This window comes from Primulina tabacum, chromosome 16 (genome assembly GCF_025594145.1).
Source record: "Primulina tabacum isolate GXHZ01 chromosome 16, ASM2559414v2, whole genome shotgun sequence".
NCBI classification, from domain to species: Eukaryota; Viridiplantae; Streptophyta; class Magnoliopsida; order Lamiales; family Gesneriaceae; genus Primulina; species Primulina tabacum.
In genome coordinates, this window is record NC_134565.1 from 1,387,645 (window position 1) to 1,405,146 (window position 17,502).

At 34.7% G+C, this 17,502-nt stretch overlaps 2 protein-coding genes and 1 long non-coding RNA gene across 4 annotated transcripts; 1 reads left to right on the plus strand and 2 right to left on the minus strand.

Annotated features, from left to right (window-relative positions):
• On the minus strand, positions 1-3,993 carry LOC142529162 (uncharacterized). Its single transcript, XM_075634603.1, has 7 exons — positions 3,400-3,993; positions 3,179-3,314; positions 2,865-2,946; positions 1,845-2,020; positions 1,058-1,195; positions 798-937; positions 1-470 (listed from the first exon to the last, which is right to left on the minus strand). Exons 1-7 carry the CDS (start codon positions 3,515-3,517, stop codon positions 220-222), a joined length of 1,041 nt encoding a protein of 346 aa, XP_075490718.1. The 5' UTR covers positions 3,518-3,993; the 3' UTR covers positions 1-219.
• A 631-nt stretch (positions 3,994-4,624) lies between these two features.
• LOC142530189 (uncharacterized) lies at positions 4,625-9,161 on the plus strand. Of its 2 annotated transcripts, XR_012816057.1 has the most exons (4): positions 4,625-4,939; positions 6,230-6,324; positions 7,982-8,239; positions 8,868-9,161. It is a non-coding gene; the product is annotated as an uncharacterized LOC142530189 (long non-coding RNA). The 2 variants fall into 2 exon arrangements; XR_012816058.1 differs by lacking the exon at positions 7,982-8,239 and having other exon boundaries at positions 4,626-4,939; positions 6,230-6,454.
• Positions 9,162-9,637: 476 nt separating this feature from the next.
• LOC142529288 (cytochrome c1-2, heme protein, mitochondrial-like) lies at positions 9,638-15,087 on the minus strand. Its single transcript, XM_075634790.1, has 8 exons — positions 14,970-15,087; positions 14,716-14,801; positions 11,635-11,858; positions 11,063-11,342; positions 10,906-10,977; positions 10,498-10,614; positions 10,354-10,419; positions 9,638-9,892 (listed from the first exon to the last, which is right to left on the minus strand). Exons 1-8 carry the CDS (start codon positions 14,974-14,976, stop codon positions 9,776-9,778), a joined length of 969 nt encoding a protein of 322 aa, XP_075490905.1. The 5' UTR covers positions 14,977-15,087; the 3' UTR covers positions 9,638-9,775.
• Positions 15,088-17,502: the final 2,415 nt, after the last annotated feature.

Genomic DNA, 17,502 nt, shown 5'->3' on the forward strand with positions numbered 1-17,502 from the left:
TAGACAAAAAAGAAATCTGTAAATTTTATTTATTTTAGTCACGCTCATATACATATGTGTGTGTGTGTGTGTTGCGCGGGGGAGGGTGCGTGAAAGTTGGCCAAAGATGTCTAAAAGCTTTTATCAATTGAAGCCCACTCTTTACAACCTCCAAACAAGCAAACAACCATAAGATGAGACATGCAAACACTGAGATGCACACAAAAAAGTACATATAAACTACTCAGCATCCAGGGTGTTTTCATCGGTAGTGTTGTTCTCGCTTGCATCCCTCTTCTCTTCTTTGGCAATATGTGCATTCTCAAACTGGCGAGCAAGCTCGTCGTCTACAGGAATATCTTTCTCATTGTCACCCAATGGACAAGTCTGCCATATTCTGATGGTACCATCTTCAGATCCAGAGGCATAAGATTCACCTTCAGGAGAGAAACGCACACAATGAACTGGACCATGGTGTCCCTTGTTGCATCCTGTGTGCCACGAGATTTAGAAAACGTTGCTTCCATACAAAGACAAATGAAATCTGTGCTCAAAAAATGAATAAATAGAATATGTATAATTCATCTAATCATATCCCCCAAAGGGGAAAAATGAACAAGGGGATAAAAAGAAACTTGAGAAATGAATGGAAATTTAGACATTTGGAAAGGGCATGAAAAGGAACATGGACAGGGCATGAAAAGGAACATGGACCCCAGAAGTAAATAAGAAATCCTATCATAAAAGTAAATGAAGTACTAATTTTTATATTTTAGCAATAGACAATTTTTAAATAACTCATAATAACAAGTACTCACCAACTTCTGCTCCTGTGTGAAAATCGAAAACATGAATCCACATGTCTTCTCCACCTACGATGAACTTGTTACCATACTTTGGTTCCAATGAAGCCGATTCTACAATGCAGGGCATATTGTAGCTCTTTACCAATCCAAAGCTGGTAAAAGAAAAATATTGGATCATTGGTAACAAAACCACTCAGTGTAAATGAATCGGTCAAATTGGAACAAAATAAGATCGACGTATCCAAGAAGTAGGGAGAAAATGAGAGACATACTGATTTGCATCCCAAAACCTAACTGTTGACCCGTCTGCAGTTGTTATATAGCGGCCATCTTGACTCACTTCAGCGCTGGTTACCGAGGACTTGGTTTCAAGTGTTCGAACAATCGCACCAGTTCTCACATCCCATAACCTAGTGTTATTATCAAATAAGAAAGAATTGGATTTAACTGACAACAATAAATTACCAGCCTGACGCATATTCAAAGACAAAAGGATTCAGATGATTTTTGTAATGATGAAAAATCTAATGTCTTAGATAACTGCAATCATAATTATTAACGAATGATATGATTGTTAAACACATTGAAGCAAAAAGGAGACAGCAGCAGTTCTCATCCCGTTTAATTCCGAGCTAGTTATAGAGCGCACTTATTTTACAATCATTTTACATACTAAAGAAGACAGGATCACCTTCAACATTTGGAGATTTTGAAAACGTAATTATAACTCAGTTACAAGACACAATGTGCATCAAGACTAGGGAAATGACCAGCACAGTAAAAAGGAACCTGAAGATTTAAGTTTTAAACCTACGACTGTAAGACACTGATGAAAGTGAGCTTTGTCAGGGAGGGGGGTCGTTTGGTTGATTGGTGTTAACACAAGTACTATCACCTGCAAGTAGATTTATATTAGATATCTAACCTGGAATGCATGAACACTACAAACTCTAACAGGAAATACACCGTCTTCATATTTATAGCGGAAATAAATTCAACAGGATGGAGAGATCTGAGCAAACAAAAAAAGAAAAGGAATCTGATAGGATTATCACGTACCTCACCCCTCCAACATCAGTACAGGAACCTAGGATCGTTTGATCACTGTGGAGCCAAGAAAGAGTCCTGACAGAACCAGGAGATTTTTCGATTTCCCGTGGAAGTCCATCAGGCCGATTTAGATCAAATATGCGAAGAGTTTTTTCCATCCCTCCAGTTAGCAAATGGCATGTATCCTTCAAATCAATCAAATCAAACTTGGTATAAATAAACAGAAATGCCATTCTACAACAACCGCCACACAGCACAGTAAATTCTAACGAGGCCCTAAGAAATTCAATGGAAACCTAATACCTGGCCAAATCATATCAATTCTTCATTCTGTGAGTCAAAAATCTACCTATGTTGCAAACTGTGAAGCGAGTGTTTTCAACTGATAAATGGATAAAGAATTGGAGATTAAAACTAAACAGTAAAGCATTTGTCCTGGAGTTGTGGTATATGACCAAGACAAAACAATGAAAATGTACAAAAGAACAAGGAAGAAGAACTCTTTTACAAATCACTTTGATAGACCAAAAAAAATTAAATTAAATTAAAATAAATAGCTCAAATCGTTGAAGTGAGCAACCAATCTCTCATAAAGTCACGTCAAAATTATATTTCTTGACACAGAAAATGAAACCTGCTGTATAGTTAGTAGCAAATATAAAATTTAGAAACGTAAATCTTTTAAATTTGAAGCCAGGTATATTCCCCAACCAATGTCTTCAACCAGTTTAATACAAATTGGCAAACTAAAAATCTCCATATGCAAAGAGGAAATTTTTACCACATAAGTTTGGACAACAAATGCAATTTAATATGCTAAATAAGAGACGTCTATATTGATTGTAAGAGTCTTTACGCAAATCAGCCTGGGTCTACTGTAATCAAACTTTAGAGCAGCAAGTAAAGTTGTTCTAATCTTTTTAGTGATCAAGTTAGATACAAAAAATAGAAAAGAATTTACACAAGAATCACTAAAACTATGAATAGATAAAAGATTAACAGAGATATTTGAAAATACATCTGGTGTACCTCTGAGAAGGCACAAGCACGAACAATGTGCTTGTGCTCAAATGAATGCAATTCATTCCCAGTTAATGCATCCCATAATTTCCTACAGTCAACAAGAAAACAAAACCAACTCACATGTTAATAAAGTTAAATATTTCAGAATATATCTCTATTAGCTCTGTGTTTACTGCAAATAATTACTTTAATTCAATTAGATAATAAGATTTATGAGACCCTGAGTATAGAAAAGTTCCTAATTAATATTTAAACGAGGATGCTTATTATGAAAACCCTAGATAATCTAAAGAGATGAATCTTCACGACTTGACACGTACGCAGAAAAATCAGCTGACGCAGAGGCAGCATGCAAAGCATTTTTATCCAAGCAACAACTCCACACTGCACCTTTATGACCTTGAAAGGTGCCAATCCAATCTCCAGTCTCTCCATTCCTTAACATCGGAGTCGAATCTGGAAAAAGCCACCATGCTCATGAAACTTGGTAAAATAAAGACCTGTTTACAGTAATAATAATCAAACACGTGTAAAACCTTACCCTTGCTCGCGCTAACAAGGAAGAAACCATCAGGTGTTATGGGGCTGTAGAACACATCAACCACTGGTCGCGAATGCCCGTGGCAAACCAGTGGAGCTACAACCTTCTTCTTATCCATATTCAACTAACTTATATGCAAGTACAAAAGCAGACTTTCTTTCCCAAATATCAATAACAAGAAACACTAGCCCTTGATCCCACTTTACAGGCCTCAAAACACAAAAATGGCTTAACTTTGACAATTGAAACAAAAAAAAAAGCACAATTGCCAGGTAAAAATTACCATATATTCAGATTACAACACGAAACTTATTCTAAATTCGGTGCAACGATTCGAATAATACTCTAAACGCAGTAAAGTATCAAAACCTCTTCAGTAGAAACTAGAATCTACAAGCGTACAACGTATAAAGTATATTGGCGGTGGTACACAGGTGGGAAACCCTAATCTTTCGGATAATTCCAAAAATCTTGCAATTCTCCGCAGATCCACACCTCCTAACCCTGAAAATATAAAAATTAACAATTAATTTAGCATAAAAATAAGAATAATTCAGGAAAAAGTACGTAGAAAGAACTGAGTAATGGAAATGAGAAATCCCACGCAAACGTAACTGGACCATAGGGCTAGGCGCAAGAATAAAGTCGGACATCCCGTTCTTATTTATAGCCTATAGGAATAAAATTTAACGTTTATTCCTCAGTTCCCTCAAACTTTTTTATATTTCAATTTTTTACCCTCCTTCTCTATTATAGTCGGATCATCCAAATACTTTGTAGTTCATAATATCAATGTCTCCGATCGGAGTAATGCGCCTGAGTTAAAAAAATATATAATTATAACAAACTTCTCCTACTAAAGAAAACACGAATAAATCATTATTCATATTGTTGAATTAGATCAAGTAAACGAGGATTAAATTAAATATGTATAAAACTTCAAAACAGAAATTCATTTGATATCAATGTCTCAAGTCGGAGTAATGCTTTTGAGTTAAAAAAAAATATAATTATAACAAACTTCTCTGACTAAACAAAACACGAATAAATCATTATTCATATTGTTGAATTATATCAAGTAAACGAGGATTAAATTAAATAGGTATAAAACTTCAAAACCGAAAAAAAAATACCTCTGCTATTATTATGTCAGAAAATATTAGTATATTTGAGTTCTTTTACTATGAATTTCTTTGGGGTAAAAAGAGGGAAATATTAAAAATTAGGGGCATGTCGGTAATTAACTGAAGGGCAAAGGAAGAAATCTGAGAACCTGTTTACCTTCAAGAAAAATGAAGGCCAAGTTCCTTCCTTTCCGATCCCAACATTTTCCAACATTAAATGGCGACGGCGGCGATAGATTCTCGGCCGGCGGATAAATCTAAGGTGAGCCTCCAGCAAGGCGTTAGTGGCCCTGGTGGCGGTGAGGCGCTTCGGCAGTAATATCAGCAACGTATACAGGATATGCAGGTCCTGGTTCGGCAGAAAGGCCACGATCTCCAGCGCCTGGAAGCGCAGCGCAACGACCTTATTTCCCGAGGTTTTCCTTTGCTGAATTCGATGAAGACTTGTGCTTTAATTGTTCTGCTTGTCGGTAACACCCTATAAGCTGGAAAGAAATTTTATTTACTTCATATAAACTTGTGAATTTATGCAATTATCACTCGGTTGTGATTTATAGTTTTAGTTATTTTATACGTGAATTGTTGAGTCTTCCGGGCATTATCTTGTTAATATTGTTTCATAGAGAAGGTGATTTTGTTTAGCTGAGTCTATTTACCTCAGTTTTATGCACATTGAGTAGTCTACTAGAATGTCCACAGGTCCCATCCCATGTTGATATGGGGCGGTGGTAAGTGAAGCATTTCTTTAGGTATGGGGCTATGGGCCATGTCAACGAGGAATATGGAAGATCTTCAAATAAAATTAAGAAGGAGTCGGATTAAATAAGTATTCATCTCAAGCTGGAATTTTGAAATGAACGGAAATTTCAACACTTTCCTTAAGTCTTAACTCATGAATGGAAGAGGTATTCATCTCATACTGTAATATTGAATACTGAGATAGTAATAAATCCATTGGTGTAAGCTTTTTTTTAATTTCATTTTAGCCTGTATATATGTCTCTACGAGTAAATTATTGTGTCTATATATTTGTTAATTGGTAGTTGCCATATTGTTCTTCATGTACTTAGTTGATGTTGAATCAAAGACATGGAATCCATATAATATGGATAAAATAAGATTATGAGACAGATCTGTCACATTTTTTGGTGCCAATTCCTTGATGTTCAGTGCGATCACTGAAGAAAGAGTTGCAGCTCCAACTTTTAAGTCTGGTTTCCTTTTTGCATCGTTGTTCATCCTAAAGGCATTCACATTTCTCATGGAATAGCCTGTCAAAAATGGCGTACAACTTTGTACCTTGATGAATCTGGAAATTGCCATACCCACTCTTTCTTTCTTATTCTTTTTTTGTTTCTTTGAGGCAGTTTTAGTTTCAGAGATCTTTTCTCAAAGGTTTTGTTTTCAACCCAAATTTATATAGTTTATTTCAAAATGGTAGGGGAGAGGCCATTGAACGCCTCTCGTTATGACACTTGAGGTTGAAGGGGGTAATCTATTTGTTACCTTTATGAAGGATAGAAGATGGCTAACTATTTCTGTTTCAGTTATTAATGTTGTTCATGTCCCCTGTTCCGATAAGTTTTGGTCTTGCGGATAGCTATTTCACAAGATTCAAATTTAGTTATAAAGCAATGCCATATATTATCTTCTTTATTTGCCAACAGGATATTATATTCTGTCTTTTTGTTCAATTTTATGTCTAGGTTAATCCCGAGGGGAAGTATGTTGTTGACATTGACAAGAGCATTGACATTACTAAGATTACACCATCAGCAAGGGTTGCTTTGCGTAATGATAGGTATGTGCTGCACTTGATTTTGCCAAGTAAAGTTGATCCAATGGTGAACCTTGTGAAAGTTAAAAAGGTTCCAGACTCTACTTATGACATGATCGGTGGTCTTGACCAGCAAATTAAACACATAAAAGAGGTCCATGTTTTGGAGTGTTCTTTTGTGTTGTGGATATGCTTACGTGTGTTTTCACATTACTAGTATCTTGCTTTGGTTGACTTTTTGTTGATTGCATTTCTAAGTTCCAAAATGACTTCGAGTTTGAATCACTCAATATCAAAAATTGGCTCAAAATGATGTTAAATACGAAAAGTTTATATGATTCTCCAATTCAACGTTCAAAAAAGAGAGGAATAAAAAAAAGATTTATCATGGCTTGTAATGTGGCTATTTTCCAAAGAAAAAACTCAGACTCGAACTTGGTTCACTAGGGGTAAATGAATCAGGTAGGTTCAAAAAAGGGCATTCATGATGCGAAAGAAAATGGTTTGAACCTAATGCCTTTATTATTTGTTTATGCCTCTGATTCATAACAAGATGTTAACAAAGACATGCATAACAATGCAAGTTCTCGAAAAATCAACAACGCTTGACCAACACACAATCAAAAGAACAGAGCATTATATATTGATTGCTCATAGACTCAAAGCTCGCCAAAAAAAAATGATATGTGTGTTGTATCCCATACACGTGTCATTTCAACACATCATCAAGAGCAATTACCCATAAATGCAGTTGAAATAATGCAAAATCAGTTGCATGCAAAGAAAATCAGTTTTTTTTATAGACTCGCAACAGAAGCCTTCGGGATTCAAATTAGAGAGAAGACGAATGAATACTAGATGCTTTACGGATCAAACAACTTCACTTTGCCTTACTTTTCAACCATTTTTTTTGTTTTATTTTATTTTTGAATAAACATGCACAAAATTTGGAAGTTAGAAATCAAAACTAGAATTAAATCTATCTACCCCTTCCCTCACCTATGTGTGACAATGTCCTCAGTGGCACACAAAATAGATGCTGAACTCAGACAATAAAAATGCAAGAAAAGTTGGAGAACTCCCCTGACAATTGTTGGGCATCATAGAGCAGTTCTATCTACTACTGCGATGGAGAAATGTTGGTTCGTGCCTGTAAAATGCCAACTGATTTTGTTCCATTCGGGTCAACCGCTGCGTGATCTCGTCAAGTTCCACGTCAAAACGTCTGCGAAGGGGTGTGGCAAATGTGTGTGATGGAGGTTCGCGTGAGTCCAAAGGCTCATCTGAGTCATAGTTGGGCTGGCTGGATAGTGCCATTGCTGGACCTGGTGGACAAAAAGAGAAAACTCTATGTACCTGTTCTATTAGTTTCATATTTTCTAAACAATGCAAGTCTAAAGGTTGCATAGAACAAGCGACATGAAGATCATTATCATTGAGATTAAACAAATTTAGGTTAACGGCAAGCGCAATGATCAAAGAACCAAGAATCAAATTACGTTTATGAGCTCCCACACCAGTGAATTGGGAAACCAACCAATAGCCAAAATTTACCTTCATTCGAGTTTGCATACACCACAGAAGAAAAATTCAACTTTCGTTAACACACATGCAGAATACTTTCGACCCGAAAAAATAAAAGCAAAGAACTTATGATATATTTCCATGTTGGATTATGTAGGCAGTGATCTTTGGATTTACTTGGGTCGTAGTTCTTTGTGTGGATGTTACTCGATAGAGAGCAATGAGATTAAATTTATCATGAAAATCACACGCCTTATTCAAATACTCATCAGTTTTTGCAAAGTCATCTCGTGAGTTGCATTGAATAGTGCGTGTGATTTTGAAGATACACTCGAGAAAAATGAATATCATGCGAGGGATTGATCTGAAGAAGATTGCTGAGAAAATGAATGGTGCATCTGGTGCAGAACTTGAGGTATTTCATATTTTTTGTAAACTTTAGTCAACAGCCACAATATTATAAAAGATATGTATTTACTGGCAATGCATCTTGTTCCTGTCCATTGTCATTTTTTCCGATAACAATCAGGTCATACACCTATGCTTTCTAGCAATTATTGGTCTCAGGTTTAGTTCAATATGCATTATTTCTTACTTGAAGGGAATCTTGGAATGAGTTTTATTTTGGGGTATAATGTTTCTCAGTAATTACTAAACTGAATTATGTATAAGGGATGAGTAGATCCAGTAGGTTATGTCTATCATTTGCTTTTGGCCGAGGCCAAATCATGTGGAAAGCGACAAGTATTTGATGAGTACCCGTCAAGTTGTTACATATCTAAATAGAACAGTGCTAAAACATAGACTCATGGGTATAACTTAGCTGCACTTCTTGATATTTGCTGATCTATATAGAGACCCCGTGAACCTCTCTGTTGAGCCAAATGAATTTTAGAAAATATTTGCGACTTGAAATCATCGAAATTAGAATTCAAAGCATGACTCTGGTTTTTTACTGCCATAATGTTGTTTTAATTGTCACCGACGCCTATCAGTGATCTATGGTTGCCCTCATTTATGCAAGTACCGATGTTGTTTGGCAGGCTGTTTGCACCGAAGCTGGGATGTTTGCTTTGAGAAAGAGGAGGGTCCATGTAACTCAAGATGACTTTGAAATGGCTGTTGCCAAGGTCATGAAGAAAAATGTCTTTGAGGAAGCTTTGGAAGTAAATTGTATGTTTATCACCACTCGAATTCGACCAACTGCTGTTCGGCATGTTACTTTTCTGCTCCAAAGCTCGATTTGAGCTTACAAATTTTTTTGATTGATATATTAATCAGCTCAAACTATATATTTATTTCGCAAATTATAATGAATCTTTTCACCATTTATGACACTCTATTTCCTCAACCGTTTTTTCCTTTGCAAACTATTAAAGACTGATTTAAAAAAAAATGGCTCAAGCTTTCCGTAGTACAAAAGGAGAAAGCCTTAAATTTAAATGTTTTCATCATGATTTTCACCAAAATATAAATTCCATGTGAACATAATATAAGGAAATCACCCTCACTAGCCTTTCTTTGTTCGATAGATTTGTTGGATCTGGACCTGATAAGTGATAACATAGATCCCCTAATATTTCAATTTTGGCGCAGAGCAGTGAGCACATTAATACAAAAGGTAAAATAACTAGTGCGTTATAAAATTATTAGTACTTTGTTTTGTGATCGATCTCTGTCGTAAGGGGGAATAAAAGATATTCCAACGAAGTGAGTGATACAAATTACATACAAGTCACGGCACAAATAATTTTGTTCAGTGCCGTAACCTAAGGATTATATACTATATTTCTTGAAATAAGTAACATAGTAATTAGCAAAAACTCGCGAACCTTCTACAAGACGAAGCACATCCGAGTACTGAACATTATTTATATATATAGATACACACACAAACGTGTAATCGAAGGCGAAATACATCTCAGGACTTTTAACGAAGATATTAAGTGTTTCAGTTGACAACATCAAGGACCAGCTTCCGGGACTTAAAAACCGACCATTTCAAGCGTCTTTGGTAGCCTGCTTGGAGAAGTGCAAGCGACAAAACAAATATCCATTTGAAACCCATCTGTCCAAATTCCGAAAGAGAGAGGTTTAGGCTCAAGTGCAGTGATCTATCTACCACAATAAGCTATGTAGGAAAAACAGTTTTCCACACCAAACTTGAGTTATCAAGAAGATTGTGCAAATGGGAAAAGATATATAAAACATAAATGATGCATGAATAAAATTCATCTCGAATTAAGACATCAAAACCATAACGTTTACAGTAGTCATGACAACTATTTGCATTGTTATATGCATATACCCATTGGATAATTCCAAAACTCTTTATAACAATTCGGTATTCATAGCATTCCTTTACGTAAGATTTGTTTTATCCCCAAACCCCCCCCCCCCCCCCCCCCCCCAATCGATTTGACAAATTTTCCTACCACATATATTACTAGAACTGCAGTGATTACAGGAACAGATTTAAATAAAAATTTGTGACTGAGACAGAGAGACCGGGGAGAGAGAGAGGCATACCAGTTTTCGTTCTTCCATTTCTGGTTCAGCAGCCCATGACAAAAAGGTCACAACATCTTTTCCCATCTGCGACGTGAGGAGACAACAAGTTGCTTATGCATTTGATACAACACAATTGATTTAAAAATATAAAGACCATGTCACCTGTGCTTCAGTTGCAGGGGTACCATCTTCATACTCAATAGCACCATCATTAAGCATTTTAGGCATCGCAATTGCTCCACCAGGGAAGTAAGGATTATAGTAAAGGCCCTCGCGGATCTGCTATTTACTCGCAGATTCAAGGCAACAATTAACTTTGTCAGAAAGGAAATACATGGATCATTGCTTAAGTTATATTTTAACTTGTTAGACCAAAGCAACATGGAATGCGCGAAAAAAAGAAAAAGAGAGAACAAAAATGAAAAGAAAAATGTGTGAAAGTCAAAGTTGAGCTAATGTAAGAGAACATGTGGGCATGACAGGGTTTCAAGTATCGCAGTACAGATGTTACAGACTAGCTCACTTCTAGCACATCCAAGGGACAAACAGATGGCAAAGCGCATAAATTACCGTTACACCAGCGGGAGGATCACGGTACCCTGTTAGAAGCGCAAAAACATAATTCTGGCCATTGTGGCGGGCCTGATGTAAGTAAATCAGGATTAGATGGTTTACTTTTAAAATAAACTAAAAAAAAAATCCAAATCTTGCAAAATCATGATACTGCCTTGGTGATAAGACTTAAATCTGGTGGATATGCTCCTCCGTTTGCAAATCTTGCAGCCTGTTCATTAGTATAAGGTTCAGGAAAGCGGTCACTCAGCTTCCCTGGCCGAGTAAACATCTCACCCTCATCATTTGGGCCATCAACAACTTCAATCTCTGCTGCCATAGCTTTAATTTCTTCCTCAGTGTAAGCCACACCAACAAGATCACGGTAATAAATAAGTGACATAGAGTGGCATGATGCACAAACTTGTTGGTAGACCTGGTGACCACGGCGAATACTGCTCACACAAATTAAAATTTCATTGCCAAGACAAGGAACTAATTCCTGATAAAACAACAAGGGCTTTTGATATTAATCAAACGATAGGATTAAGTATTAACATATCCTTGGTAACATAAAATGCTCGTGGAAAAGAAATTTAATGTTATTGGCGCCATAGTGCTAGTTTTTCTCCAAATTCAATCAGCGTGGTTAGAAAAGAAATGCTTGAACCCTAACTTTGTGTCAAAAAGAAATCCATATCTAAAGTTTCTCAAATTCGAAAAATGTGTAATGATGAATTTACTTACGATGCATGGTCATATGAACTAAGGATGCCTTTATGAGGCCAGGGATAGCTAGCAGACTCCAACCCATGCTCAGCCTCATCAGAAGCGTAAGCTACTGTTGCACAACTCAGAAGCCCTGAGGCTCCCAATCCATAAATTGCAAATGATTTGAAGAACTTTGAGCCAGCAAATTCAAATCCACCCTCACCATGTTTTGGAAGAAATGTTGGTAACAATGGAACAGCCTGCACAATAAACTAAAAATGTCACTAAATAAAGAATAAAACCTCTATTCAGAAAAATTTTACAACTTTCCCTTCATCTAAAACATGTGATTTAAGGAACTTGAAGATTCATTGGAGTGACAGGAGTTCCATGGGCAAGCAGAATAGAAAGCTTCCTATTCATTGAATAACTATTAAAATTTCAGGTGTGATTAAAAAATTGTATATCATCTTCGTAACATGTGCCGAATTGTTGATTACAGCTTGCTAATGTAGCAGTTAGGAGAAGGGAGAAGGTAGGAACATTTCTAGTTTTCAACCTAGAAATTCATGCTAACAGCTCAAAAGTAGCGAGAAGTGAACAACAAAAATAAAGCTACAGGACATCTAAGCTTTTCTAAGTTCGCGTGACGTCTTATCCATATTTCCATAATGTAACCAAATAACTAACTGATATTATAAAACCACTATTTCATAATCTGGACGGAACCAGAATTTTCTCATAGGGAATGTAAACTAAAGCTTAAAGCTCGAAACATTTGAGGCCTGGCGAAGGAGAAACTGTATTTTGTCAATATATTAACAGAGAAAAATAATATTCTCCTTAGTTTAGCAACTTACTTTTGTATATTTTTGAATTATTCTCTTTAAATCTTTGTATATAGTAGTTTTAAAAGATAACTCCAACAACTCTTGTAACGTCCGAAAAACCAACCTACGTAAACCACATGCATGCAAATTATATTAATTGTTCTATTTAATTGATTTTAAATGCTTGCATGATATTTATTATATGATTAAAGGTATGATTGCATGATTGAATGATAATATGACATGATTACATAAAATTTAAGGATTTTACCCGAATATTCGACAATAGGCAGGGGAAAGAAGATCGGGGACGACCAAGACAAGAATATTTATTTTTCATTAAATATTGACAAGGCTTCCTAATATGATTAAAAATGATTTAATTTTTTTAAAAATGTTGGATTAGAATTGTTTTATGAGTTGAGCTCGATTTTTCTCGTGAAGCCGGTTTTGGGCAAACAAGGAATTTTAAAAGATCAAAAATATTATTTTTGGGAAACTAATTTTATAAACTTTTACGTTTAAATTAAATAAGTGTTATTGGGCTCGATTTCATTATTTAAAGTAGGCCCAATTGCTCTTAAGCTTGCAAGCCCAAAACTAAAGCCCATTAGCTTGTTAATTAAATTATAAATATGCTACCAGTTCTTTCAAAACACCATTCTTCAGCCTTTTATCAGCCGAAATACACCTTCACACACACCACAAATTTTGAAATTTAGGGAAGGAAGAAAAGCTTGGGTTCTTCGTCGTCCGGTCGTCCAACGTCGCACCCTCGCCAACGATCGTCTATTTGAACGTTATAAACACAAAGGTACGTTCTTAAACTCTTTAAACATCATACAAATCATAATATGTGTGTTTAATTGATTATGCATGAAAAAATATAGGTGTTCGAGTATTTTACGGTATGATACATATTTTCAACGTTTTTACGATTTTACACTTGTTTTAAAAACGTTTTTGAATCCAATGAGTACGCTGCCAACGTAGGTTGTTATATGAATGAATTATGGTAAAAACATGACAATTTTAAAGGAAAAATTAGGCTGGAACCGTGGGATTCAGGAGAGGAGAGAAGCCATGAGTTGGGTTTTGCTTGATTCATATGGCTCGGCTAGGGTGCATGGGGCGAAGGGGCTCGGCCAGGTCTTGAGGAGGGCTCGTATGGGATGTGGTTAGGTCCTGGGAAGGGTCCTAGCAAGGCTAGAACTCGCGCAGCAGGGTTGGGAAGAGTCCTCGTTTGATAGGACACTTCCCGTAGGGTGATCTTGGTTGGCCGAGAGCTTTCAGAGGGAAGCTTGAGAGAGGGCCGGGCAAGGTGGTCTGGAAGGTGTCTTAGGATGGTCCGGTGAGGGTTAGGAAGGGCTGGGCTCAGGGGTGTGGCTCGGTTTGGTGAGAACTCGTGGAAAGCGTGAGAGAGCATGGACGCGCGCTGCTGCTGTCTTCACATGCAGGTGGCTTGCAGCTCGGTTTGTGGCTGGGCTAGGTGGTCTGATCGGTACCCTAGGATGGTTCAGAGAGGGGTAGGAAGGGACAGGGCTCGTGGTGGCTCGAGCAAGAGCCCACGCGAAGGAGACCCACACACGCAAGGGGGCGCGCAGGCTGCTGGCTGTTGCAGGTGGCTCGCTACTTGGATCTAACTTGAGAGGGCATAACAGAGAATAAAATATTCTCTTTAGTTTTAGCAACTTACTTTTGAATATTTTTAAATTATTCTTTCTATATCCTCGTATACAGTAGTTCTAAAAAGATAAATACAACAACTCTGGTTTATAGGAATAGTAACAAACTTCTGTTTCTCGTGACATGAATATATACAAAATCTTGATCAATTAATGAAAAATAGAAATGATAAACCACAAAAATCTATCGTGTAACACATAAAAATACTAATACTTAAAAGAAAATTTGACAATGAATGGAAGAGCGGTCGCGATGCCTACCACCCTTCGTTACTGCTCCTGTGCCAAGACTTAAAGTGCAGATTCATGTGTAGTTGAAATTAAAGCTTCTTGCTTGAGAATACTAGTTAAGCCAACAACAGAAAATGTTCAATCAAACCAAATTTTTGACGGAAAATTAAAAATGATAATTGAAGTCAATTGCTTAGGACCAAGATTTTGCCTGCAGTACCTCTACCAGTCAACAACACAATACTACATCCATAAATTAGAGTAGAAGCTGGATGACTAGATCAGCAATCCTTTTTCACATCCATGCCAATCACTTCTCTAAATATCATATGCCAGTACAACAGAAAACAGAACTTTAAGCCTTAAAATACCTTGAAATCAACGGTTGTAAGAGGAACATCACTCACCACACTCCTGCGCGTGAATTGCGCCAAAAATTTACTGATACACCCAAATCCTGATACATTCAGAACCAAAAAAAGGTAAAGAAAATCCCGCGACTACGATTACTCTATCCTTGTCAAAGCTATCATAATTAACACAAAATCGTAAAAAAATATCCAATAAAATTATATACATGAGAGACAGCGAAATTGAGGAATTGATGAGGAGAGAAAAAGCTTACTCATCATCTTCTGCTTTCTTCTTCCACAGTGAAGCAGATGGACTTTAATAATAGTAAATCATCTCACAGTACAGCGTGTTCAATTTAGACTTTGATAACTTTTAAAGATATTTTTAAATGGCAGATTTTTATGAATTTGATAGATTTTATTGGCTTATATAGAATCTCATATATCATGTAGATTTTTTTGCAACATTTTTATAGATTTTTGTGGATTTTTTTTATAGAATTTTATAAATTTTATACTTAATTATAACATATTATGAACTAATAATTAATTAACATATATAACATATTCAGTTTGAAATATTTTTTCGATATTTATATTAATAAGTAAATTTACTTATTTAAAAATTTAATCATTTAATCCTTACATATGTATATACGTGGGTTTGTATGCATGTTTGTAAATTTTTAAAATAAATCAATTGATTAATCTGTAACATTGTTTTGAATTGATAATATAAATGTGAAAAAATATTATTTATCATTATGTGGATATAATTTTGTATAAAAATATCATAGCTTACACATTAATTGAAACTGCTAAAAAGAATTTAAAAAATCATAGTTGTTGACAGGCTATTCAAATATTAAGAATTAAGCGGTATTTTTTGGATCATCTTTTATTATTATTGAATATTACATTAATTTGTATAAATCATAAATTAAAAATCACAAAATCAAATCTAGAATTTAAAATTTCTTATGATATTAAAATAAAAAATTATTAAATGAAAAATCAGCCAAAAATGAAAAATTTGATAAGGAAAGATGAAAATATAGAGATACATTTTGAAAATTTAAGAGAATGATAGACATAGATGAGAGGAAATAAGATAAGAAGTGATTTGATGTGAAGCGACAGAGAGAGAAATAAATAGTTTGTGTATGAGTTAGAAGTTTTAAAAATTTATCCAAATATTTGGGTTGAACCAAATACAATTTTTAACAATTTATAGTTGTACCTTAGGCTTTAATATTTGTATGTTAACGAATTCCATGAATTTATTAAAAGTCTATTGAAAATTTGAATACCTCTAGACTTTTATAGAGTTCTTAAAAGTCAATGTTGAATACCACTTGACTTTTTAAAACTCCATGAAAGTCTATTTTGAATACCATCAGACTTCTATAAAGTATGCAAAAGTCTTGATTGAATATCTCTAGACTTTTAAAATCTACAAAAGTCATTAAAAGTCAATAAATCTCCTACATTGAATACACCTCATAATCATATTGAAAATACATTTGAAATAGTATATGTAAATAGAGATAAACTATAAAAATTAAAAATATTTTATATTTTTTGAAAAATGATATATTTAATTTTAATGACAAATTTATAAATAAATTTAAAAAATATTGCATTAAAATTTGATGGCAAACTTGTTAATAACTTGCAAAAGTAGTCAATTAAATTTAAAAGCAAATTGGTAAAGGCAAAAATTTGTGTGAGACGATTTCACGGGTCATATTTTGTGAGAATGATATCTTATTTGGGTTATCCATAAAAAAATATTATTTTTATGCTAAAAGTATTACTTTTTATTGTGAATATCGGTAGGGTTGACCCGTCTCACAGATAAAGATTCGTGAGACCGTCTCATAATAAACCTACTCATTGATAAATTGTGATTTTGTCCATTGCATGTATACATGTAACACATTTCACATATGAGGGGAATTTGAGGTGATCCACTTGGATGTGGATTAGCATAATATAAAATACAAAATAATAATAAATGAAAGATCATGATCAAAAGAGAACCGAGAAGTAAAATTAAGGAAAAGAGAGGAATTCAAGTTCTATCCGTAAAAACTATAGTGAAACGTTGTCCAAACTCAGAACAAATTATATATTCGAAATCTTCGTGTTGAGAGCATCATTTTGAGGTAATTTTATTTCAGATTTGGCACCTTTATTTATTAAATTGGTAGAATAGAATATATTTGAATTTGATTGCAATATATACGACAGAATAACCGACAAAAAACTAATTTTTAAAGTTGAAATTAAATTATGTTATGATTTCAATTTAATATGAATTTTCAAAGTATCAAAAAAATTTTGAAACTTGAATTTTGATTGTAAATGAATGGATGTATAACAACAAGTTATTAGGATTTATAATGCGATATAATTATTCTAATAATGAAAAAGTTAAACGGAATAGCGTAAAACAAATTGGTACATTCAAATACGCTATTAGTATTGCATTTGAATGAATTAATTGATTGAGATAAATATTTTGATTATGTAGATAGTTTTTTTGTACTGAAATCCTAAAGTTACATTGAACTGGAAACGAAAAATTGAGGTATGTCGTGACTGAGTAACATACGACATGTATATGTGTCGTATGACATATGTTTGATTGATTTGAGTGAAAATATGTGTTTGTATGCATTATTTGTTGAGTTGATGTGACATACATGACATTCATGATTGGTATATCGATGTATAAAATAAATATTTTGTTAACACACATCATTTTATTCATACATTGATATATGACATGCACGTTGAGCT

Bases quoted from the DNA above. Each gene is read 5' to 3' on its own strand.
- LOC142529288 (XM_075634790.1), bottom strand. The intron at 11,859-14,715 runs GTATTTTAAGGC...TTTATTGTGCAG, and splicing joins TTACAACCGTTGATTTCAAG to GCTGTTCCATTGTTACCAAC. The intron at 10,420-10,497 runs GTGACATGGTCT...CTCACGTCGCAG, and splicing joins CCCCTGCAACTGAAGCACAG to ATGGGAAAAGATGTTGTGAC.
- LOC142529162 (XM_075634603.1), bottom strand. From the start codon at position 3,517: ATGGATAAGAAGAAGGTTGTAGCTCCACTGGTTTGCCACGGGCATTCG. The intron at 1,196-1,844 runs GTACGTGATAAT...TAATAACACTAG, and splicing joins ACTGATGTTGGAGGGGTGAG to GTTATGGGATGTGAGAACTG. The intron at 471-797 runs GTGAGTACTTGT...CGTGGCACACAG, and splicing joins TCACACAGGAGCAGAAGTTG to GATGCAACAAGGGACACCAT.